Below are 26,439 nucleotides of genomic sequence, written 5' to 3' on the forward strand. Positions count from 1 at the left end.
ACTGTGTCCGATTCATGAAACATGCGCGTGTAATACACCGTGTTTATTAAAAGTCGCGAAATTGTCATTTGCGGAATTAGAAAAAAATAATACTACTACGCTACTCAAGACGGCGTACAGTATTTACAAGTAGCTCTGCTCCGCTGGTCCTGCGAGAAATTCTTCATGAACTTCCCAGGATACATCCCGATGTGGTTGTACGTCGGGAGGTGGCGACCTTCTTACACAACCAAAACATTCAAGCATCGAAACCGGTTCCCTCGCCAAAAACAAAACGGTGACAGCAAGGAGGTCCCCCTCCTCCTCGGAGGGCTCAAGAGTTCATGGTAGCGACGTCGATCGCACCAGATGCAGTAGCCTCCACCTGGTCTCATCGGGGAGCAAAACCATCGTGTTGCTCACTCACAGAACCACTCGCTCCCAGCGCCGCTCACTCACAGGGCCGCTCATTCGTACCGCCGCTCTCTCACAGGGGTACTCAATCACAGCACCATCATTTTACTTGAGGCTTTGTCAGGCCCAGCTGTGGGGGGCTTTTATTGCACCGACTCCCCAGGGCTGCCCTGGGACTCACTGGTGCTGTATCTGCCCTGGCTGCACCCTGGGGCTAGTAGTCGTGATTGGTGCAATTGCATTTAGATGCTGGATAACTTCAAAGTGTTGAATCTGCTATTGTTTTGGCGGTGTCACAGGTTGGTGGAGGTCACAGGGGAGGTCACACGGGATGTCACACGGGAGGTCGAGAGAGGTCGAAGGAGGTCGCGCGGGGTCACTTGAGGCCCAGTTTCTTCTTCTCTTTGTTCTTCTTGCGCACGATGTCCATGTTGCGGTCACGCCACGTGCTCTTGCGCAGCTTGATCGGCCGACTGCCCACGTACTTCCCTGCATCGACGCAGCAGAGGCAAAGACCCCCAATAGAGCCTTTAACAGACTTAAGGCAAGTGCTGTTAGCAAGTAGCACCTATGAAGGCCGGCACGGTACACGTTGAGGTAGGTGGCCAACACTACGCTCGGCCGTCCTTGTCTTCCTCCCTGGTGCTTATGTTTACACTCTAAACCAGGTATTCATTTAAGGAAAAGTAGAACGAAAGTGGGGAGGCCAAGGGCTGGTTCAGATGTTCGTCACCGATATTGGCCGTGAGTGCAAAAGACCGTGTGAGCGAGCGAGAGACCGTGGGAGCGAGCGTGTGAGAGCGTGAGCCAGCGTGTGAGTGTGAACGAGTGTGCGAGCGAGCGTTTGAGTGTGAGCGTGCGAGCGTGTGAGCGAGCAGGCACCATTCATCTCGCGCATGGCGCGCACGAAGTCGTTGGGGTCTTTGAAGCTGACGAAGCCGTAGCCCTTGGTCTTGCCCGAGCGCTTGTCGCGCACCACCTTGGCACGCAGGAACGTGGGGTAGCGCGAGAACGCGCGCGCCAGTGTGTCGTCGCTCACTTCGTTACCCAGGTCTCCACAGAAGATGCGGAAATCATCTGTGAGCGGCGGAAACACGCGGGGGAGGGGGGGGTGTGAGGTGGCCAAATGGCTCGGGGGGGGGGGGGGTTCATCATGGCCGTATCAAATACACGCATACCGCAATTCCTCGCTTAACGCGGTTTCGACTAACTACTTTCTTGAGCTGCGCGGTCAAGTGGTGGGGTATCCTCGGTTGTCTCCCCGCCATCTCACTGTGCATCGTAGTACATCGCATCTCGCCATTATTTATCACTTTACCTGCAACTTTTCAGGAACGGATCTGTGTAAAACGAGGATGTACTGTACCTATTTTTCCCTGCCACATCTGCCAACATTGGGCCCTAATGGTTATAGGTGGTTTTGAATCTGGCTCAGGGCCAAGCAGGGCCAGGGGTGGGGCTAATCGCAAGTGGCGTCAGTTGGTACGCTGCCATCCACGCACGTCTCAATTCGTCCATTGCCTGCGACGTCAACGGCCCAGCTCGACTACTGCAGTGGAAGAACAACCTGGCGCCTCCTCGGCCGCCGAGTTCCTGGATTAAAGTTCAACCCCCGGGTCTGGATATCTCTTGAGGGTTCATAATGGCCGTATCAGAGACTCTGAGCCAGCACCACTGAGAATCTGGGCTCCAATCCGGGTTTGAGCCACCGATGCCAGCAATAATGGCTCAATTTATTAACATTTATAAATTTGAGTTCGTTTTAAGAACTGAAATTTCAGCTATTAAAACGAAACTGAGGTTCGGCCTTTCAGGGCCCGGGAGGCGCGCGCGGTCGCCGGTGCCGCGCGTCTCCCACTCCCGGCAGTCGTGACCGTTACTCGGTTCTCCCGTTAGGCGCAGGCAATACGAAGCGGGAAAATTTGCATACAAATGGAAAGATTGGCAATCGCGGGCAGCAGCAGCTGTTGTAGCTGCTGCACAGTGGGGAGGGCATTAGGATCTGGGTCTGAGAATCCTGGTACTGGGAAAAAAAATAACCTTCAAACTTGGGGGTCGGGTTGAGAGTTTAGTTCATAACCACATGATAAAACAACATTCTAGAAGTCATTTATCCAGTTCTGTGTGTGCAACTCTCTGCATTCAATTCCTGCTCTTGGCCAACATCAGCGGTAAATATTTGAACTGGTCCCGGGCCTCCCCTAGATCGACTCAGCTTTTAAACGAGTACCTGTTGCGGTGTGTAAACATCGCCATTGGGGAGACAAAGGCGGCCGGGCGTGGTGCTGTACCACACCCCTGCCTCGTAGGTGCGTTGTGCCAGCCTTCACAGGGCGCTAATGGCACTTCTCCCAACGGTGCGTGTGGGGGGCTGCGCGGGGCACTTCTGTGTCTTTGTGTGAACCTACTGGGGTCCCAGTCCATGAGGCTGGCATCCTCCCAGGTGATGCCGGCTGCGGATCGCAGGATTTTCTTCACTTTCTCGGGACGGTTCTTCTTCGCCGGCTTCTCTTCAGACGACTCCGAGTTCTGCACGAGGAGGAGGAAGAGGAGCGAGAGGGCTCCACGTGATCTGCCACCAAAACAATGCTGTGCTATTCGTCGTTAATTTCAGTTCCTCAAGATCCCTCCATGTGGAGAAATACAGGAGTGGCTCGCTCACCACCCCGTGCTCTCACAGCGCGAGCGTGGCGAGTAGGGCGAGCGTGGTCAGTGGGGGGAGTGTGGTGAGTGTGGCGAGCATGGCGAGTCTGCTGCTCTCTCACCTTTCCCGCCCCTCGTTCGCTCGTCCCAGCTCTGCCGCCGCCGCCTCCGCCGCCGCCACCGCCGCCGCCGCCTCCGCCACCACCGCCGCCGCCTCCGCCGCCTCCGCCCCCCCCCGCGCTCCGTGGGTGGGTGGTGGTGGTGGTGGTGATGGTGCGTCTCTGCTATGGGTGGCTCGTGGGGTGCGGGGGGCGGCATGACGGGGCCGATGATGGTGGAGTCGTCCACCTTGGTGGCGGCGACACCGCTCTCCTTCTTCTCCTGCGCCGCGTGAGAGTGGCCCTCCTCCTGCGGGCGACACGGGGGCAGGAGGAAGACAGGAGGGGGCCAGAGAGACTCGAGAGGGTGAGTGTGATGTCGGCATCGCAGCAGACCGTGAGCCAGGGGTCGTGTAAGCAGCGCTACCCGGACACGCACGCGCATATTCACACGTCTCGTTTGACACCATCAGGATTACACCCAGCAATCGGGATTTTACGCAGTAATCGGCGAGGGTGGTACCGGCGCTGTGGCCTTGACAGGTGCCGCGAGATAGACCGTGGGGCCCGCCTGGATGACGGAGGGGTTGAGTTTGGGGGGTGCCTCCACTACAGCCGAGGACATCATCCCTCCCATTGGGGGGCCCTGCACGCACACACAAATACAGAGATACACAAACGTACAATCATATACATACACAGTTATAGACACACATAGATACAGAGACACAGATATATACACACGCAAAGATATAGATGCAGAGATATACAGAGATGATGAGACACAAATATATATACACACACACACAGAAAAATACACGTGTTCAATTGTACGATAAGTCCTCGCTTAATGCGTGTTCACACAACGCGTCATCGCTATACCGAGGTTCTTCGATTCGGGAAGACTTTTTGGACAACGCGGAACGTGCACCGTTATAACGCGGTTTCTGAGCGGCCGACAACGAACTGCTTTCTCGAGCTGCGCAGCTGAGCGGTAGTGATACCATACGTGGAATGATAAAGCAGTGGCATACCCTCACTTATTTGTCCCGCCATTTTACTGCGCGTTTGCGTATATCGTATCTCATGAAACTTTAGCGAATTATTTATTTATTTATGGGGAAATTGTTTTCGCGTAACGCGGAACTTTTCAGGAATGCATCTACCGCGTTAAGGGACAACTTGTGTTATCATTATGTGTGCAAGCTTGTTTTTTCGTATGTGTGCGTGCGTGCGCGCATTCGTCGTGCATGCGTGGCCGTATAAGCGTGTGCGCGTGTGTGCCTGCGTATTTGCTGCATTCACGCACGTGTGTCTCTGTGCGCATGCGCTGCGCAAATCTCTGAATCTACGTACCGGAGGTAAGCCCATGGGGCCGATGGGTGGGGGCGGCCCCATCATGCCGTGTGGCCGGGGCGGCATGGGCATGAACGGAGGCGGGCGCAGCGGAGGCCTCAATAGCGGAGGCCGTTGCGACAATGCCGTCGCGGCTGCAACACAGCAATCAGCGGTGTCACGTCTAGGCAGTGGCACGATAACACCGCGGTAAGGTGCTGATGTGGCACCTTGCTATTGGGATGTACAGAGCGTCTACATTCACCGGTGACTCAAGATGCCGATTCCAGCAGAACGACAGTACAGCACGGCATCACGACAAGAGCGGTGACGCAGTGTGGTAATGCATCATGGTAAAGGGGCATGGTAGGAGTATTCAAGAAATGATTAACTGGTGGTAAGGCTGCTGCAGTGGCAGTGGTGCACAAGAACAAAAAACACAAAAACTTGACACGTTTGTCATCCCCGTGTTTTGGGCAATGTGTCATTAAGGCCATTGCCTGAAACGTTGGCAACCATATATTTCTCCTCTTTAGGCTTCAGTGTTATTGCCACATGTTAACGGGGAGAGTATGGCAAGAGAGCGTGTGAACAGTGCGGTAAGAGTGCAACACAATGCAATGTGTTTTGAGAGCACGTCAAAATGCGCCTCAAGATGCACCTCAAGATGCTGCAATAACAAATTTATAAAATGAAAGTTCACGCAGTGCCCACAAGCACTGGAAGTTCAACAACGTGCAAAAACAATCCAATAATGCTAAATACTATTACCACGTCAGGGGAAACGGATGCCGTGATGATTGCCATATAGTGAAATTTAAATTAGTACCGTATTGCATGGCGAAAAATCGTATCGCGGCGACCACGGTTTTGACCGGCACGCGTGCGCTTTTAACGTCCACATTACCTGGCCTGAGTAGGACATGGGGGACAAACGCAGGCCTTGGCGGGGGCCTCATGGGGGGCACAACTGCATGGAGAGAAAGTGAGGGAGGGGGGAGAACACACACCGTTAACGACTGCACTGTTGGGGAATACCGGTCGTCACAGACAGAGTATGGCAAGCGGAGAGGCCACGTAGATCATGGAAAATCAAGGAATCGACGCAATGGAGAAATGCAGATGCGTACAAAATGGTCTTTCAAAATGCAGCATAGCGGTGTGATAGACCGGAACCTGTTCCACAAAGTCTCCAATCGTGCAGACAGTGAAGATGCTGGACTGATAGCTCTTTTCCAATTCACAACAAAGCCATAAGGCCGTAATGAGCCAGTACGGCGCGGTTTAGGAAGCGCCAGGTTGTTTTTCCACAGCAGAAACTGTGCCATGTCGCAATACAGTAAAACCCCTCTTAACGAGCACCCCTGTTAACTCGTCACTTAACGACAGGCCTCCATAGAGCCCAATGTGTTCGCTTACCAACCATTCCCCTGTTACCGACGGGCTGTTATAGGTACAATAAATATTAATTTATGCATTCATTAACCATGTTTCTTTTAAGATTATGTGTTTCTGTTGTTAGCATCTTTATGTATTGAAATCCATTGTTTAAATAAAACAAAGTACGTTTTTTGGGTGAGAAAGGGTAACTTTCGATGCTATCAGAACAAAAATCCGTTAACATGTATATCCTATACTCGCTTAACGACCAAATCACTTAACGGCTGGTTTTGTGGAACCAATTACCGTCGCTAAGGGCGGTTCTACTGGAAACACAAGACATCAGCATGGACTGACGCGATCCTAGCCCTGGATTCACGGTTTGATATCGGCTCAGCTCGACAAAGAGCCAGTGAGACAACCACCCATACCGTTAGGGAACCACACTGGGACAGCTCGAATGTGCAAGGGGAAAATGGGCGGACTACCTTCTGTGTGAACTACCCTGGACAATCGAGAGTTGACTGCAACACTGAAACAACAGCACATTGAGGCTCACCAAGTGCTATACTGCCACCTGCCGGCCACTATGAAGCAAAGCAGGTGCAAGAGTTACGGAAAATGTGATCAAAACAACACTTGCCTACATAGTACTGAACCAGTGGCGTAAATCGCTACCAAGCCTGAGTGATAAAACCCAGGGTCTGGAATTTTCCTGACACATTATACCCACTCATCTACCCACTCACTCGATCACTTACCCAACAACTCACTCACCAACTCAGATTTAACCTTGATATTACCAATTAATAAAATTTCGATTTCATTATAATGTATATTTACTTTATTCCAATTTATCTGTGACAATGATGGATATCATATGCATTATTCATTATGATTGGCATCGGCCGGGCTAAAGGCACATAATGCCGGTGACTGCGAGGGCCACGGTGACAGTGTCAGGGACGTGTGTGGTGGCCTTACACGGTGGCAGAGGCGGCATCGGAATGGGTCCTGCTGCAGCCCGGGCTTGCAGCAAGCTCTGTTGCACCTACGGACATACAAACAAACACGCAAAAGACAAAGATTCCCCCTCAGAGGTTTAATCTTAATTGCTCGATTGGGATTACACACAGCAGCAACATTGTCCCCTAATGTGCTGCAGACCGTGTCCGTGAAACACAGCAGCGCCTTCGTTCGTGACAGCCTTGCGCCACCAAATGTACTCAATAATGAACTATTACTATTAGTACCAGACTCGTGGGCGAAATGCTGCTAGCGAGCACCTTCAGTGCAAAAGGGGGTGGGGTGGCCGCCATTGTCATCCCGGTGCAGATGTTTATGCACCGCACCAGGGTACTAATTTAAGGCTGAGTCGACCTTGGGGTGCTGCGGCACCAGTTCTGCATGACACAAACCAGAGCAAAAAGAAATATGCAAATGCCCCAACAGCTCCTCGTCAGTTTCCGTCCCGCTGTGTCTCTTCATCAAGTGAGTGAGACGGTGCTCATCTCAGGTGACTTTTAGTCGGTTGTGGAAATTACACCTTCCCATGTCAGGTGCCAGTATATATATAGCACAACCCACAGTTGTACGCTTTAACCTTTTCCACAATGAAAGTGATTGGTTGCAGATTCCAATTGTTCTCTGTGAGAGATTGTGAGTGTGCACGCGAGTATTACCAACATTACCAAAATTAACCACACTCAAAATTACAATGCAATTGTAATAAGGGCATAAATGTAATTTCCATTCATAACTCATGCAGTGAGCAGTGGACTACATTGTGTAAGCGAACAGCCTCGAAAGATGACGTCATAGAACTGCTTCTGAATTGACTCCCATGAGCCTCTTAGTTCGTACACACGTGGGCAGTGATTGACAACGCTAACAATCCAACGTTAGCAACGCGGGTGGAAAAGTCACCCTCAGTGGAGTGAGCTGACAGTGGACCGAGCCTGCTTGTCTCTCACCTGCTGATACGTGTTGGAGGAGATGACTGGGCGACCTTGGGAGGTCAGCGTTCCGCCCAGCACCTCCTGCTCAAAGCTGCATGGGCACAGACACGGGTTCACGTTCGCCAGGTGAGACCGAGATTATTCTCATTGGAGAGTGGCCCGGGTCACCAGTACCACAAAGGCCAAAGAAGGAAATCAAGACGCAAATTGAAATCGGAGCAAAAACCGACCAAATATTGTAGAAATTGTACAAAAACAACCGCATTACAGCAGAAATCGAAAAGAGTGCACACGTATATGCCAACATTCAAGCAAAAACTATTTGAGAAGAAATCTAGCGAGGACGAATTACTTTTTTAAATCGCTCACGGTAAAATTACGCTGCAGAAACATCCAAATAGAATCAGGGTGATGATTGCACTCGGCATGTAAACAGACGAGGACACGTGTCAAATGCCACTGAAAGGGAAGTTCTTAGAAAGATTTGCAGCTTAGCATCAAATCATGATTTACATGTGAGAGCTTGATGCACATTCAGCCACGTACGAAGACGCTCACAGATCCCCCTCACATCCTTACAGGTGTGGCCAGCAACAGGCCCAGCCGCCTTTGTCTCCCCAGTGCTGATGTTCACATACGGCACCAGGTACTTATTTAATGCTCAATACACAGGGGAGGCCAATGACCGGTTCAGATATTCGTCACTGGTGTTTGCCTTGAGCAGGAATTGGCCTCAAAGACAAAGATCCTCCGTGCAGCGTGAACAGACTGTGGGGGCAAGTGCTGAGCACCTCTGAAGGCCGGCACTGTGGCACACGAGGGGGTGGGTGGGCAGCACCGCAGCATGCTAACCGCTACACTACCGCTCCCCACCCTCTCATTCTCACTCACTCACTCACGCAGCCTCTCACTCACTCACGCAGCCTCTCACTCACTCACGCAGCCTCTCACTCACTCACGCAGCCTCTCACTCACTCACGCAGCCTCTCACTCACTCACGCAGCCTCTCACTCACTCACGCAGCCTCTCACTCACTCACGCAGCCTCTCACTCACTCACGCAGCCTCTCACTCACTCACGCAGCCTCTCACTCACTCACGCAGCCTCTCACTCACTCACGCAGCCTCTCACTCACGCAGCCTCTCACTCACGCAGCCTCTCACTCACTCACGCAGCCTCTCACTCACTCACGCAGCCTCTCACTCACGCAGCCTCTCACTCACGCAGCCTCTCACTCACTCACGCAGCCTCTCACGCACTCACGCAGCCTCTCACTCACTCACGCAGCCTCTCACTCACTCACGCAGCCTCTCACTCACGCAGCCTCTCACTCACGCAGCCTCTCACTCACTCACGCAGCCTCTCACGCACTCACGCAGCCTCTCACTCACTCACGCAGCCTCTCACTCACTCACGCAGCCTCTCACTCCACGGGACAGCCGAGGAGACGCGGGGACACGGGAAATACTGGAGAAAGGGGGGACACGGGAGAAACACGGGGGGCGGGAGGGGGACACGGGAGGGGACACGGGGGCAGGGGGGTCACGGGAGAGACACGGGAGGGGGACACGGGAGGGGGCAGGGTGGACACTCACAGCGCCATCTCCGCCTCCATCTCCCGCAGCTTCAGGTCCTCCATGGGGTCCACCATTTTGCCTCGTGACGTCAGCGTCGCGCGCACTGACGTCACGATGGTGATGGCGTCATCGTTACACACGCGGCGCTACATGACGATTACCGCGCGATGACGTCATCCGGGTCGCGGCGTGTTGAAAATCGCCGCTGGTGTGGGGGGGGTGTTGTAGCTGGCACGGTGGGGGGCTCAGGTGGGGGGCTCAGGTGGCGCACCGGCCACTCAGCTCAGTCGGTCGGTCGGTCCGTGGCACCTGCTGGGTCTGCCCCGTCACCTCCTGCCAGCGGGCGTTCGACACTTCACGTGGCCTCAACGTGCACCTAGCCTGGCACAAGCGCCACTTAGTGGCGAATGGGGGTTGTTGTTGTTGTTGGTGCAGAGGTGAGCGCGCTGTGCTACGAACCCGAGTCGCCGGGTTCGATTCCCGCTCACGGCCTGATTCGGACCTGAGCCTCCCAGAATCAGAACTTGTATTTAGACTCCGCTAGGTCGACTCGGCCTCAATTGAGCACTGTACCTGGTGCGGTGTGTCAACGTCGCCACTTAGGGAGACAAAGGCGGCCGGGCGTGGTGCTGTGTCGTCCCGACCTTCACAGGAGCTCGCTAACAGCCCCAACAGTCTGTCAAGGCGGCCACGTGGGGGGGGGGGATCTTTGTGTGTTTGTGCTGCACGATGGACAAGTTCATGTTCATGTATTAGGTGTAGCCCTGTGAGCCATTCGGCTCGTGAATCGGGTGCAACCGCAACAAACAAACAACAAAAACATGAACAAGAAAACATCTTAAAGTGAATATGTGACTGAGTGCAAACAGAAAATTCAAGAAAAGAGCAAAATATTCCAGAAAAAGCACCGTACACCAACGCTGTGTGCAAAAATCCCAGTGGGATGCAAGTCAAACAACAACAACAACCACAAGACAACTTAGATTAAGGCCATCAGTCTAACTCTGTACTACAACAAACAAACATGGCCAAACTAAAAAACGTATCGAAAATCACCAAAATAAAGCCATAAAAGCAAGGAAACAGTGATCATAGGAACTGTGACCGAATTTTCACAATAAACGACATTAACAACATGTACTACCAAACCCTGCAGCCACAGCTGGCTGCATGAGTCACTCCGCAACAGCAGTAGGAGCATCAGTCGGAGTGTCAACATTTTTCAATGCACCTTTAAGATCAGCACACTAAATCAAAACACAGATCATACTTTGCAGCGATTATCCGGAGCGAAACATTTGATTTTAGGCCACTGAATAGCAGTGGCAGCTCTGGGTGTACAACTCCTCTAGAGCAGCTTTGAGTGAAGATCTCACAGGTAGTGATTCAAGTTGCAGTTTATGATGAACAACTCAGCACCTCCGCCAACAACGCCACAGGGCGACGTTGTTGGCGTGGCGATGTGCGGCTCGAAACAAGTTCAACGACACGTTCATGTCGTACTCTTCGGTCTTTTCGGTAAAGTCACGTAGGTAAAAAAAGAATAAAACACTAATAAAGGAAAATGAGAACTGACTGCGGGAAACGCGCAAAAACTTCAACGACGTGGTTGGTTTTGTCCACATTTATGTTTGCTACTTTGCTTATTTTATATTGATTTGGTCATTTTGATGACCCATCGGTCTCGTGAGTTCTCAGCTGGTTAAATAAAATAAACTTGACACTTTAATTCTGGACATTTCGTAAATATACATCGCGATTTCACGACATTGTGTAAATCTGGCGATACGATCCTCGTGGAGCTCATATCGTGAGAGATATCGTGTCATATCGTGAGAGATATCGTGTCATATCGTGAGAGATATCGTGTCATATCGTGAGAGATATCGTGTCATATCGTGAGGGATATCGTGTCATATCGTGAAAGATATCGTGTCATATCGTGAGAGATATCGTGTCATATCGTGAGTGATATCGTGTTATATCGTGAGAGATATCGTGTTATATCGTGAAAGATATCGTGTCATATCGTGAGAGATATCGTGTCATATCGTGAGAGATATCGTGATATATCGTGAGGGATATCGTGTCATATCGTGAGAGATATCGTGTCATATCGTGAAAGATATCGTGTCATATCGTGAGAGATATCGTGTCATATCGTGAGAGATATCGTGATATATCGTGAGGGATATCGTGTCATATCGTGAGAGATATCGTGTTATATCGTGAAAGATATCGTGTCATATCGTGAGAGATATCGTGTCATATCGTGAGAGATATCGTGATATATCGTGAGGGATATCGTGTCATATCGTGAGAGATATCGTGTCATATCGTGAGAGATATCGTGTCATATCGTGAGAGATATCGTGTCATATCGTGAGAGATATCGTGTCATATCGTGAAAGATATCGTGTCATATCGTGAGAGATATCGTGTTATATCGTGAGAGATATCGTGTGATATCGTGAGAGATATCGTGTCATATCGTGAGAGATATCGTGTCATATCGTGAAAGATATCGTGTCATATCGTGAGAGATATCGTGTTATATCGTGAGAGATATCGTGTCATATCGTGAGAGATATCGTGTCATATCGTGAGAGATATCGTGTCATATCGTGAGAGATATCGTGTCATATCGTGAGAGATATCGTGTCATATCGTGAGAGATATCGTGTCATATCGTGAGAGATATCGTGTCATATCGTGAGAGATATCGTGTCATATCGTGAGGGATATCGTGATATATCGCCATTTCACGAAGACCCATCAATGGGGATTGAATAGTGACGTCATACATTTAGGAATGATGTCACGGCACCACTTCACAACTCAAAGCGTTAAGATTACGTCATCCCGATAAAGATTTGCATATGACTGACGTCACGAGAAGAGGCACGTGACGCAACCGTTAAGGACTGAAATTTACGCGGGAAACGCGGAGCGGGCAGCTGAGGGACGGAGACGCGGAGCGGGCAGCGGGCAGCGGAGACGGCCGAGGGGGGCTGAGGGGGGCCGGGAGGGAGCGGCGAGCGAGCGGGAACGGGCTCCGTCTCTTCACTGGTCGTGGACAAAGCGCGAGTCTCCGTCTGCACCGCTGCTGTGACAACACCACGGGTACGGGAGTGAGACTCGGCTTTGGTCCACGCGTCTCCCATACTCGGTCCATGCTGCGTCTCAGCTGCTGCTGTCGTGCCCCCCACTCGCTGTCTCCCATCACACAGCGCCGTCTCGCGTCTTCGCGACAGCTCGCGGCGTCTCCGTGGAGAGACATCTCGGCTCTGGCTGGAGTCCGAAGGAGCATCGAGTCGGCGAGTCTGCTCAGGTTTGGGTTGCTGCTCGTGTCTCTCTGCCTCTGTGTTTATTGTTGGTGTTTGCGCTATTTGTTTATTGTGGGGTTTGTTGTGTTGGCATCATTGTTTGTGTTTGGTGGTTTTACGTGTGTTTGTGTATTTTGGTGTTAGTGGGTGTGTCTGTTTTAATCTTATTTTCAGAGTGATGCTAGTTTTGGTGTGTGTGCGCGCGTGTGATGGTATTTGTATGTTATGTTGGTAATGGTGTTTCGTGATGGGACAGTAGTGGAGAGAGAGTGGAGAGTTTACCATTATCCTTGGGCAGTGTGCTCATGACCGGCCCAAGTTTAACAGCAGAGGTCTCACTCCGAATCAGTCGAGCGGCAATATCTTTTCATCGGTTGTGTAACGCTGTGTGGAAGCTACCTGGTCTGTCGCTCCGCACGAAGCTTCAGGTCTTCTCGGCCACGGTCATTCCCTCCCTTCTCTACGCTTGCGAAACGTGGACCCCCCCTAATGGAGCATCTTCGCCGGTTGGAAACATTTAGGCTGGCCTGCCTACGATCCATCCTGAGTTTAACCAGCAGGCTGGATTGTGTGAGGAGCTCACAAATCCTTGAAAGATCTGGACAAAGTCCCATCGGTGAGCTCCTTCGGCAGGCAAGGCTGCGTTGGCTGGGTCATGTAGCCCACATGCCCAGCCACCGCATGCCCAGCCACCGCATGCCTGAACAGCTTTTGTTTGGCCGGATCGAGGGGGCTAGATGGGCGCGGCACGGGCTAGAGAAGAGATGGAGTGATGTGGTACAGGAGGAGGTGGAGCTGAGTGGACTTGCCGATGACTGGTACCAGCGGTGTCAAGATCGGCCTCTGTGGAGGCGGCTCGTGAAGGACGCTACTGGGCAGTTGAAGGCAGTCGCCCTCCAGCAACAACGGAGGGGAGAGGAGCGATGCTCACAACAACGAGCGGAGCACCGGGTGGCTAAAGCACAGCAAGTTGGCACAGAAGGGGGCACAGGTGGTGCATCAGCCAGTCATCTCAGTCAACCCATGGCACCTGGGTCTGCCCTGTGACCTGCCAGCGGGCATTTGACACTTCCCGTTGCCTTAACGTGATGGTGTTATGTTGGTGATGGTGTCTGTGTGTAATTTTGGTGATCGTGTCTGTGTGTAATGTTGGTGTAGGAGGCATGGCGATAGCATTTGTGGAGGGATGGGACCTGGTGCAGACACTCGGGGAAGGAGCTTATGGAGAGTACGTTATCACTATCAACATCATTTACCATCATCAACATCACCATCATCAGCTTCATGAGTATAGTGAACATCGTCAGAATAATCACCATCACCATAACCACCATCAATGTCACCACCATCAATATCATCACTCACACCATCATGGTTGTCACCGTCATCACAATCGTGAACATATTGCCATCGTCAACACCATCACTAACACCTTAATCACCATTATAATCCTCAACATCATCGTCACCATTGACATTATCACCATCATCACTAACGCTGTAATCACCATCATCTCCATTATTGTCACCGTAATCACAATCATCAACATGATCATCACCATCATCCTCACAATCATCACCATTGGCATGAACCATAACCATCATCATCATGACCATCATCATCTTTATATTCATCATTGTTGTGTTTGTTTCTGCGCTTATGCTTTACTAGTTATCCATAATACTGTACCGGGCCGTTGTCTTTGCTGCTGCCGCTGTTGTTGAACCCACGCTCGTGTACATGCGCGTGCGTCCATTACGTGTTTGCACGTGCATACACAGGGTGCGCCTGGCCGTGAATCGCGCCACAAAGGAGGCGGTGGCGGTGAAGATCATCGACGTCCGGCGCGTGGCGGCGACCGCGGGGCCCGAGACGGTGCGCAAAGAGATCTGCATCAACAGCATGCTGACCCACAGCAACGTGGTGCGCTTCTTCGGCACGCGGCGGGACGCCGACATCCACTACATTTTCCTCGAGTACTGCAGCGGCGGGGAGCTCTTTGATCGCATCGGTGAGAGGTGGGGGGGGGGGTGCGGCCGATGCGGTGCCGATGATGCTGATGTTAGCGGAGGGGTAATATCGCTGCGACCAACCGTGATTGTTACTCTCAATGACCAACAACCGCCGTCGGCAATACCGCCAACACAAACGTTACCACCACCATCATCACCATCAGTATTACCACCACTGTTACTGTACCCACCGGCACCAACACCAACATTACCTCCACCATCACCGCCAAACCGCTGTCACCACCACCATTGCCCAGCTCTAGAAGTGTCTTCGTGGAGACGTTCACCGTATGGTCGCGTGCTTCCCCGCTCTGCCTCACAGCTGCCTTCCACTTCCTACCCTCCTTTCCTCTACCAGATGCTTCCACGTGGATGCGCTCCCTGCTGTCTTTGCTGGGTCCTTACATACGGTCGTGTTTCCTCGTCTCTATTCACAGAACCGGACGTCGGCATGCCGGAGTTCGACGCTCAGAAATTTTTCCGGCAGCTGCTAGCCGGCGTGGTGCGTCAATTCATGCCCAGTGGGGCACAACACTCACCAACGCACACATAAACCGGGGCACCATCAAACGCACACCCAACAGTACACCCACCATTTACCATTACTGCGAGAATTTACCGCCACTTGTCTTTATGCGCGCATATGTTTGTGCGTGTTTAAGTGTGGGGAGTGGTAGTGCAGCGGTTAGTGCGCTGCACTACAAACCCAGCACCCAAGTTCGACTCCAGCTCACGGCCAACATCAGTAACGATTATCTGAACTAGTCCTGGGGCCTCCCCTAGGTCGACTCGGCCTCTAATGAGTACCTGGTGAGATACATAAACATTGGCACTGGGGAGACAAAGGCGGCCGGACGTGGTGCTGGCCACCCACCCCGTCGTGTGCCATGCTGGCCTTCATAGGTGCTCGCTAACAGCACTTGCCCCAACAGTATGTTAAGGCTACAGGATTGTTTTTATGTGTGGTGAGCGGTAGCGCAACGGTTGGCGTGCTGCGCTACAAACCCGGTGATCCGAGTTCGATTCCCTCTCATGACCAACATTGTTGAAGATGATCTAAACTGCTCCTGAGCCTCCCCTATATCGACTCCACCTCATATGAGTAACTGGTGCGTGTGTGTAAACATCAGCACTAGGGAAACAAAGGCTGCCGGGCATGATACTGGCCACCCACCCGCTCGTGTGTCGTGTTGACCTTAATAGGTGCTCTATTCAGGCTAGTCTGTTAAGGCTATACGGGGGATCTTTGTCTTCTGTGTGTGTGTGTGTGAACATGCAGGAATACTTACACAGCCTGGGCATCACTCACCGCGACATCAAACCAGAGAATCTGCTCCTTGATGAAAATGGTGCGGCGTGACAGTGCACACAGTGACCACACCATGACCCATACACCGCCACACCACACCCCATACCACGAGCAATGACGCCACGAAAACTCGAGGAGTGTCCCACACAGACGCCACCACCGTGACCTCGGACAACACTTATCTACAGACAACACCATGACCCCATCCCCCTAACGCAGACAAGCTGAAGATCTCGGACTTTGGGCTGGCCACGGTGTTCCGGCACAACGGGCGGGAGCGGCGACTGAGCCGCACGTGCGGCACGCTGCCATACGTGGCCCCCGAGCTTCTGCAGCCCGACCCGACATTCCGCGCGGCGCCGGTCGACGTGTGGGCGTGCGGCGTGGTGCTCACCGCCATGCTGGCTGGCGGTGAGTGTCAACTCGTACCACTACCGCCGCACCGGATTCACCGCTCGCTCACCTGTTAGCGGTTCTCTGCAAGTCTATGGAATTCACCTATTTGATTTGCTAATACTGCATTGGCAGTGGTGCATAAGTAACAAAAAACGCAACAATTTTGTCAATACTGCCTTAAAAATACGTATAATAAGTGACGTTTCGAGCAATGACCCTACTTCACAGAGATGAGTAAGTCGACAGGAAGTTTATGTGTCTGAGTGTCTATAGGTCTGTGAGAATCTGGATCTCTGAGAATCTATAGGTCTCTAAGAATCTGTGGGTCTATGTGAGTTTGTTGGAGATCAAGGGTCTTGTGAGACTCTGGGTCTGTGAGAGCGTGTATGCGCTCCTGGCTTGTGTTGGTGACTCGCTGCACAAATTGTGAGCACGTTATCAATCGTAGAGTGAGAGGGGAGATGTAGACAGGGCCCAGTCCACGAAGGATGTCGAAGACGGTGAGCATGATCATGAAATTGATCCGGGACGGCGCTGGAAATGGGCAGAGGGATTGAGTATTGGGGTGATGGGGTCTCATTGATTGCTCGCTCTGTCGCTCGCTGGCGCGGTGTGTTTTGCCCGTCAGAGCTCCCGTGGGATCAGCCAGCGATGTCGTGCATGGAGTTTGTGGACTGGAGGCAGCGGAGGCTGCACGTGACTCCCTGGAGGAAGATTGACTCCCTGCCCTTGGGTATGCCATGGCGGTCTGTACACGTGTGTGTGTGTATGTGTGCGCGCACCTGGGGAGCAGTAGTATAGAAGTTGGCACGCTGTGCTACGAACCCGGCAACCCGAGTTCGATTCTCGCTAACGGCCAACACTGGTGACGATTATTTTAACAGGTCCTGGGCCTTCTCTAGGTCGACTCAGCCTCAAGTGAGTACCTGGTGTGGTGTGTAAAATCATTGCCACTGGGGAGACAACGGCGGCCGGGCGTGGTGCTGGCCACCCACCCCCTCGTGTGCTGTTCCAGCCTTCATAGGTACTCGTTAACAGCACTTGCCCCAACAGTCTGTTAAGGTTATATGGGGGATCTTTGTCTTTGCATGTATATGTGTGTGTGTACCTATGTGTATATGCCTGTGCGTATGCACAGCTCTGCTCAGGAAGGTCCTGGAACCGGACGCAGAGAAGCGCGCAACAATCCCGGAAATCCGCCAAAACTCCTGGTTTAACCACACCCTCAAGCGAGGTGGTGAGTGTATGTGCGTGTTTGTACGGTATAAATTCAGGGTGTCAGAGAAATGCCATGGCTCCACAGTGCCTCTCACTGGAAGGATATTTCCTCAGGCATCGCTGAGCTGTTAAAAAGCAGCAGCGGGGTGGCGGTTTGGCACTTGACGGATCGGTGTGGTGTGACACCTTGTTTTACGTGCATTACCATGTGCGATACGGTGGAGGTGTCGTGACGTGGTACGAGATAGTAGATTTTGGTTTGACGCGGTGCCGTTGCAGGTGTGCGGAGGGAATCGGGGGAGTCTGGACTCGGCTCCAAGCGAATCTGCTCTGGGATTGACCTCTCTCCAGGATCGCTCGCCAGGTGAGTGTGAGAACGTGTGTGTGTGTATGAGTGGGGAGCAGTAGTGTAGTGGTTATCATACTGTTCTGCTAACCCGGTGACCTTAGTTCAATTCCCACTGACAGACAACATGGTGACAAATATATGAACCAGTGCTGAGCCTTCCTTAGGTCGACTCGGCCTTAAATGAGTACCTGGTGCTGTGTGTTAACATCAGCACTGGGGAGACGAAGGCACCAGGCATGTTGCTAGCTACATCACTCCCTTGAGTGCCATGCCGGCATTACTAGGTGTTCACTAGCAGCACTTTCCCCTACAGCCTGTTAATGCTATAGGAGCAGAAGTTTCGAATATGCCCATAATGTTATGAATATTAATGCGGTCAATATCTAGTGCTAGTGGGACTGCCCTGCGCCTCGCCTCCCTGACCTCCCTTAACGCCGCCAGACGATCGATGATTCACTCAGACGAATGACTCCAGCTACCGTGGTGGGGGGGGGGGTGATTCACTCATCCCGCACCGGATTCACCACGGATGTGGCCCTGGAAGAGTACAGGGTTTGCGAGCCGTGATTAAACCAGGGCTTAGCCCTGGTCACTTGAGACTTATGCAGAGACTCGTAGACTCATATGGAAACCTGTACATTTATATACTGGCCCTTAGATTTAGACCTTCATAATTACACAGACCCATATAACTCGAATTGTTATCCTGCCGTGAGTGTACACATTGCCCCCTTGTGTCAACTCAGTGTGTTCTAAGCTGGTGAAATAAAATCGATATGTCCCTCTGTGGAATTACACAGAGGGACATGTCGATTATAAACAATATATGCAAGTTAATAGCATAACTAAACCTGTTAATAAAGAGGAAGGGGGATGGGATGCAATTACAGTGCTGCACTTTTACAATTTGCCACCGACTACTAACGCCACGCGCTTCACCGTGTCTCCCCTCTCCCGGCAGCGACGAGCGGGTGCGCTACTCCGTTTCTCAGCCCGAGCCGCGCCTCACCCATCCGTCCCCCTCCCAGCCGACGGGCAGCTCCATAAACGCCCTTCTTGGGGGCCTCAGCTTCTCCCAGCCGCTCCACCCTGATCACATGCTTCTGAGCAGCCAATTGCAGTCCACACCGGGGTCCTCGCAGGTAACGTCACAGGCACACAAGCAGTGGGGGTCAGGTGGAACAGAAGGGCTCGGTTATGTGATTGGACGTTTGAGGGTTCTGCGTGTCGGGTGTAACCATCTGTATATCAAGATCAAGATGTTGGCAAAAGCCGTCGATGCGAGCACACCTCGCTGCCAACCCTCACTACCCTCCTCCAGATCCTGCAATTGCTGCTGCACAGTTGACATGCGGCAACCTCCCAAGATCTGCCCTGACAGTATCCGACCATGTGCGGCCGTGTTAGGTCTTTTCTTCCTCTTGGCCGCCGGACTCGTGGAGACCACTCCAATGCCGGTCTCGGCAATCGGCCCTCTCCTGTCGTGCGCACGTGCCCCACCCAGCACAGCTATTTGTGCCGAATCATATTGAGAAATGCTACAAGTTCGTGCTCTATTCATCGTTCAACAGTTGGCCCCTCTGGCGATCCCATTACTTATAGTAATTTGAGAGGTCCCAATTTTATGCAGTCAATTATTTTCTTCAAGCTTTCCAGTGAAGGTTGAAAGTGTTACAGAGCATTTGTTCTGTCAGTTCACCTATGTGTAATGGGGCTGCACGGTTGTGTTGCCGTTAGGAACCCATGTTAAAGAAAACTGGATACATCGATCTGAGGGTTTCCCAAAACTTTAGAGAGACACAAAGCAGAACAATGTATGTGAATGAATTGGTGAATCCGAGCATGGACCCCAGACACCAAATGGCCAACAACAGCAGCACTATCAAGTTGTAACTGTTAGCAGCTAACGCATTATTTGGATCGAGCAAGGTTATTATTGTAAGAGCATTGGGAGAAGAGACGTTGGGAAGAAAGTCCAAAGTGGAGCAATGCAAAGGAAGAAGCAGAAAGAGAAGAGTTGTGGCACGCAATGTGGTGACCGAGTGGGTGAGCGAGCTGCTGTGGTCTGCAGGAATGGTGGTGAACACCGTGTGGTGGATCAGACGAAGCGGTCAATGTATGGTCGCCCGACTCCTCCACACACGTGGCGAAATCAATGAGTTAAGTCCATTGGAATGGTAACCTCGGTAGTAGCAATAGAAGAGTGATGAGGAGGCGATTTCCTGCCAGTGAGAGAGTGATTCGGTAAGTGCTACATCATCAGTCAACCATGTCTAGTGAAATGACTGCGCTATGTTCACCACGTGTCTGTCCGTGTGTCTTTTTTGTGTGTGTACACGCGTCCATTGTCCCCACACAGAACCCCTGGCTAAGACTCGTGAAGCGCATGACGCGCTTCTTTGTGCGTGGTGCGGCCGAGGAGGTGCGGTCACGCCTGAGCGAGGTGTGCGAAGGCCACGGGCTCTCCTACCGCCAGACCTGCCCCACGCAGGTGCGTCCGGGTGTGAATGTGTGCGTGCATGCGTGTGTGTGGTGCGGTGCGTACACTCAAACAAGAACCACAACTGCCTTTTGTTATTAAGTGCCGGTGACTTATGTGCAAGCTAGGTGCAGCTTGAGGCCACGTGAAGTGTGGAAGGCTTGCTGGTAGGGGGTCATGGGACAGACCGAGGTGCCATGGGTTGACTGAGATGACTGGCAGATGCACCACCTGTTCCCCCGACTGCCAACTTCCTGTGTTTTAGTCGCCTGGCGTTCCGCTCATGTGAGCATCGCTTCTCCGCCCTCCGTTGTTGTTGGAGGGCAACTGCCTCTAACTATCCAGTAGCATCCTTCACGAACCTCCACAGAGGTCACGCTTTCACACGCACGTAAGCGCATGCACGCGACGAGCACGCATGTAGCAGACTCGTGAGCGGCTGGCAGCTCGCGCTGTCATCACGTTCTGGAGCGCGTGAGCGGCGAGGCGAGCCTTCGCTTGCGAGCTCTGCTCCCACGGTCATGCTCCGTTTCGCTCGTCCTGATAATGAAGGGCTCGGTCACAGCTTCACGGCACCGCTCGTGAGAACGAGCAACAGTCCAAGGTCATCAAAAGGCTGCCCCACACCCTCCTCGTGAAAGGCGGAAATGTTTCTCGCTCCGTGTCTCGAGAGACGCGGAGCGCAATGGCGTCGGCGCGGTGGCATGGCCCAATGGTGGTGCATTCGCTGCTCGTTACAGCAGAGACTCGGACTCTATCGAGCTTTATTGTCTTGGCTGGCGAGGGCCACTGAGCTAAGCAGCTTTTACAAGGACGAACAGCTTAAGACTGTTTAAGTTTGCGGTTTGAACATGGCAGGCAGCCCTGGTTATGACTGCAGTGGGTGTTGACCGTATAATTAGCAGGGTTGGCTACGTACGGTGCACAAGAAGTTCAACATACATACATCTTCTGCTTCACAGTGGAAATTAAAGATTTCATGACGCCATTCGAAAAGAGTAGGCTGCTGTCTGCTGGTGTCACATTTGAAAATTATATCGCAAATTACTCAATTGGGATGACACATGGCAATCATCGCACCCTCTACTGTTAAAATTTGGCAAGACCCATCCAAGAAAGAGTCATGAGAATCGGTGAGGCTTTCCGGGGTAAATAAGCGGAATAATAAATAATATCACCCCTCGCTTTGAAATTCCTGCAGACTGTGACACACAGCAGCGCCTGCCTTCGTGATAGCCTTGCGCTATCAGAATGCTACGAACATCAAATATGCTACATTATTTCTAATTGTTGTTGGAGTGTGGGTTGGTAAAAGAAGGGACCATAGACGCAGGCATTGCACAGAAACCATCCGGAGAAGCCATTAGGATCTCGCAGTGCAGTGCAACTCTTCCTGTTGGAAAACGGCCTGCAGAAGTAGATGTCACAGAGCTACCTCTGAGGTCCCTTCATATGACGTCTGGTCCACACACACCGCAGAGGGCAGCGATTTCCCACCCGTATTGCCATATGAGAGTAATGTTTGTCGCATGACCGTCAAATTTATATTTGAATTCTTAATAGCTGCCAATTTTTGTGTGCATCCATTGGCAGAGACCAATCAACCTGCTACTCTGTTTCCTTATAACCCAGTCTATGTAAGTCGACAGGTCTCTGTATGCCTGTGGGTCTCTATGTGAGTCCATGGCTGTGTGTAAGTCATTGGCGACCCCGGGCGGAGCCCATCAACTCGCCACGCTGGAGGAATTCGCTTCACGACGGGCAGCTGAAACCTGGACAGGAATCCAGGGTCTCTGCGGCGCCGGCTGAGCTTGCTGATCTCTGAGTCACCCAGTCGCCCCACTGCCCTTGGCCTTGAGAGGCATGAAGGAGGCTCAGCTGCCCCACAGCCTCCGTTTCCCTCCCTCCGTCCCACGCAGTAACCGGGCACCCGGGTCCCACTCAATCGCCCCAAGGTTTAAACATTCATTAGGCGAGTCACTCTACCCTGCTCTAATGCAGCGGCTGGCTTTGCTCCCAGAGCCCTCCCCGAGCGCGCTGCCACGGTGGCGATGCGCGGCCCAGCGGCAGGGCACTCGCCGCTCGTTGTGCGGTGGACGATGAGGACCCTGTGACAACGGTCATGAAGAGTAGACCGTGGGTGCTGGCGACATCTCGGTCCAATGTTGCCACATTTCCTCGCACTCCCTACTCTGTAGAGCCTTTCACTATAAGAATGGAACGAATACCAATTGTATTAATTATTAAACGTATAATTATTATGGGGCACTGGATGTTGCATGCGTTTGTCTGTGCGTGCATTGCTCTATTTTTTTTTATCAGTGTGTATATCTGCTGGTGCGTGCATGTGTGTATAATTGTATGGGGGAGTGATTAGTGCGTTGGTTAACGCGCTGCACTACCAACCTGACCACCAGAGTTTGATTCCTGACCACTGTTAACATGAGTGGAGATTATCTGAATCGGTACTGGGCCTTTCCGAAGTCAACTTTCCTTAAATAAGTACCCCGGTACGATGTGCAAACAGTAGGACGGGGGAGACAAAGGTGGTGGGGTGTGGTGCAACACCTGCAGTTTATTTGAAACGAATCCTTCCACAAGTGCCGCCGATGCTTCTGCTGGATTCGCGATCGGGCCCCATTCTTCTGAATTCTGACACTACCTTGATGGGCGCTCGCTAACAGCACTTTCCCCAAGAGCCTGTGTAGGCAGTGAGGGTGGGGAGAGGAAGGCGGAGGGATCGTTGTCTTTGTGCCGCTTGTAATTGTGTGTGTGTGTGTAATCGGATCGCGCGTGGTGATCGTGTGTCCCCATGTGCGTGCAGGTGACCCTGTCGACCCTCGACCGACGCAACAACAAACTAATATTCAAGGTTACCTTCCTGGAGATGGATGGACGGCTCCTGCTTGACTTCCGCCTATCAAAGGTCAGGGTCACGGGGTCGTAAATAGGGGTCCATGGGGGTATTTTGCGCATGCCTTGCACAACGCGCCGAGGCTGAGGCTCTCCGCAGAGATTGCTGAGGCTCTCACGCCACCCGCTAGGCTGTGAGGAAGCCATGTGATGTCAGCTCAGCGAGCGGGTTCTTGAACCCATCTGTGCGGAGCTTTGAGCGCGGTCCCCTCGAATGTGTGGGTTTGCTTTGGCGGCTACGGTTAACGAGTGGACGCAAACCACTCCTTAAAACAGTTGGCCAAATGCCCCATTTCAGAGAGGCTTTTCCTTGAACATAAATAACATCGTTATCACCCTTTGGCTGTGACTATGCCTACCATCGCTCCCGACCCTTCATCTCTCCCTGTCATCCACTATCCTTTCCTCCCTCCGCATCCGCCTGTCAGTCATCGTGTCGTCCGTTAATGCATGCCCCCCGCTCGACGCAGTGTGTAGGCGGTCGAGATATGTGATCGTGTTCGTACGCTTTGTCAATTCAATTTTATTGAAAGTCGGTGGACCGCCTGTGCGTGTATGGAGAACAGTGGTTAGCACACTGTGCTATGAACCCAGTGAACTGAGTTGGATTCCCTGCCACTGCTAAAATCAGTGGTGAGTAATCTCATAAACTATCCTGGTCTCCCCCTAGGTTGACTCATCCTTAATTAAGTACCTGTTGCGGTGTACAAACATCAACAGTGGGGAGACAAATGCGGCCGAGCGTGGTGCTGGCCACACCACCGTCTCATGCACCGTTCTGGCCTTAACATGGGCTCCCTAACAGCACTCGCCTCAACAGTGTTAAAGGCTACACCGGAGGTCTTTGTCTTTGTGTGGCTCTGTGTGTGTGGGATCAGGGTGACGGGCTAGAGTTCAAGAGGCACTTCCTGAAGCTGAAGGGTCACCTGTACGACATCGTGAGTAAGCCGACCCCCACCTCCACCCCGACCTCGCCGACCCCAACCTCGCCGACCCTGACCTCGCCATGACCTCATGTCGACCTCTGGGATCAAGAAGTCACCCAGGGATGCCCAGTTCCGCTCCCCTTCCCGTCGTCACCTGAAGGCAATGTTATGAACTCGGAGATTTTTTTTCACTCGACTTTAGTTGATGTTTTGGATTTCTCGAGTGACGAGACTTATCAAAGCAACAACAAATGTAGCAACTTTCTGGGAAGAGGACATTGTGCATATGTAGGAACGATTCCACAAGTATTAAGGATCCTGTAGCAGTCCGCTGCGTGTGACACTTGGTAAATGGCTTAGCGGTGACGTGCGCGATGACTTCATAGATTCCTATCTCTCGAGATTAACTGCATATTTTAGGTTCGTTTGGGTGACTTTTCGCCCAAAAGAGTTGGCGCAACCCTGACTTTCAAGGTCAGGTTGCTTCTGAAAAAGAGCTATATGGCTCAATGGGCCTTACTTGGTAAAGTAAAAATTGTTACATTTTAATTTCGACAAACGAGATCCAAATTGTGCCTGTTTTTATTTCTGAACAAGGCAGCAGGAGGCAACAATGGCTATATGCTACTGATGATTCATAATTATGATAAAACCGAAGGTGTAGTAAATGAGAGTGAATGCTTCTCTTGATTTAAGCCGGGTTGTAAGTATTTGGGGGGGGGGGGGGGGAAGAGACGATGACGGGAGGAGGGGATTTCAGAGTGGAGCCGCGCGAGGGAAGAACCAGAGAGAGAGAAGTGAGGTGACCCGCAGTGTGGTTCACCCCCAGAGCGCGGGTGAGATGAAACCAGCTGGCAGACCGAGTCCTCACTCACGGTAGTAGCGATGGAAGAGTGACAAGGAGGCAATTCGCCGCAGGAGAGCGAGTGATTGGAATTCATCTGTGAGCTCTGGATCATCGGTTGCACCGATTGCTCTTTGCGTGTAATTCTCCAGGACGCAGTGAGGTAGGAACCGGGTGCTCCGCCCCAGACGTGGTGCCAGGATTCCAGATTGGGCTTTCGTTGTGCTCCGTAGAGCAGGAATACTTGTTCAGAGTTGAAGATGGCTATGGTGATGCCCAGGGCTTGTGTTTCTCAGAATCTTTTTCCCGACTGGAATAGGGGCGTGATTAGTGGACCAGAGATAAAGCGATGTGCTGTGCCAGGAGCTTAAAAAGTTTACGGGTCGAGCAACCCAGGCAGAACCAAGCTGAAATTAATCCCCTGAAGATGCTGGGAAGGACTAATGCTGTGGCTGCAATGTCATCACCTTCTGTGCATATTGTTAATGTTACTTTGTTAATGTTACTCTTTGACTTTGTCTACGTTTGTTTTTGATTGTTCTGAGCTGGCTCCCCTCCCCCTCCACCGCAGGAGGGAGTGGCGCTCTGAGTCAACGTTGCAAGATTTTTCCCAGAGTAGATTTGTTAAATTTTGACTTAACTTTCTTGACTGCAGGAATTAATATTTTTTTATTCTTTCGGTAAAGTCACGTTGATAGAAAAAGTAAATAGAATACAAATTGTATTAACTATTTTTTTTATCTACGTGACTTTACCGAAAGAACCAAAGAATAGTAGATTTGTTTTTAAAAACCCGCTCACGGAATTCTCACTCTTCCGAGCCGCGTCACCAGCACGCGCACAAACCTACGCGATGTAAAACGTTATCAAGTTACGCGGCTTTGTAATTTTTTGTGTAGATTTGTAACCTTTCCTAATAAAAGTCAAAAACAGAAGCGAAGTGTGCTAATAAAGACGATTTGAGTTTGATTAGAGCCCCCCCCCCCTCCGTTACGTCGGGGCGTCACGGAGCGCCCTGCACACACTAAGCGACTTGCATCTCATCTCAACACGTTTGAAAGGGCACCCCCAGTAACAGCTGTCCCTGTGCGGCACAAGGTAACTCGAAACCAGGCCTGCGAGCGGGCATCAGTCTGCCAGTAGGGGGAGATGGTTGCTGCTCTGTGTGATCCAAACTGAGGGATTCACGGTGTAAGTTTTTAGGTTTGGACTGTGACGCCGACACAATCGCCTCTCGTTTGGAACGGCGCCACAGGATCTTTAACATCCGCTGTGAGTGAATC

At 51.8% G+C, this 26,439-nt stretch overlaps 2 protein-coding genes across 3 annotated transcripts; one reads left to right on the forward strand and one right to left on the reverse strand.

Moving 5' to 3' along the window:
• Nucleotides 1-28: 28 nt before the first annotated feature.
• Nucleotides 29-9,556, reverse strand: RBM42 (RNA binding motif protein 42). The gene is given in 11 exon segments (XM_078608012.1): nt 29-882; nt 1,276-1,470; nt 2,802-2,922; nt 3,159-3,273; nt 3,275-3,444; nt 3,658-3,780; nt 4,491-4,624; nt 5,377-5,439; nt 6,834-6,900; nt 7,823-7,898; nt 9,403-9,556. Coding segments are annotated over 11 exon segments (1,233 nt in total). The 5' UTR covers nt 9,459-9,556; the 3' UTR covers nt 29-769.
• Nucleotides 9,557-12,264: 2,708 nt separating this feature from the next.
• Nucleotides 12,265-26,091, forward strand: CHEK1 (checkpoint kinase 1). Of its 2 annotated transcripts, XM_078608013.1 has the most exons (14): nt 12,265-12,507; nt 12,615-12,715; nt 13,869-13,938; nt 14,492-14,721; nt 15,160-15,224; nt 16,002-16,071; nt 16,251-16,442; nt 17,056-17,160; nt 17,566-17,664; nt 17,925-18,009; nt 18,956-19,136; nt 20,354-20,485; nt 23,298-23,399; nt 24,265-26,091. In XM_078608013.1, the coding sequence occupies exons 3-14, from the start codon at nt 13,874-13,876 to the stop codon at nt 24,394-24,396; spliced, it is 1,458 nt and encodes a 485-aa protein (XP_078464139.1). In that variant the 5' UTR covers nt 12,265-12,507; nt 12,615-12,715; nt 13,869-13,873; the 3' UTR covers nt 24,397-26,091. The 2 variants fall into 2 exon arrangements, with proteins under 2 accessions (XP_078464139.1, XP_078464140.1); XM_078608014.1 differs by lacking the exon at nt 12,615-12,715.
• Nucleotides 26,092-26,439: the final 348 nt, after the last annotated feature.

The sequence above is a fragment of the Lampetra planeri genome, chromosome 29 (genome assembly GCF_965212315.1).
Source record: "Lampetra planeri chromosome 29, kcLamPlan1.2.h2, whole genome shotgun sequence".
NCBI classification, from domain to species: domain Eukaryota; kingdom Metazoa; phylum Chordata; class Hyperoartia; order Petromyzontiformes; family Petromyzontidae; genus Lampetra; species Lampetra planeri.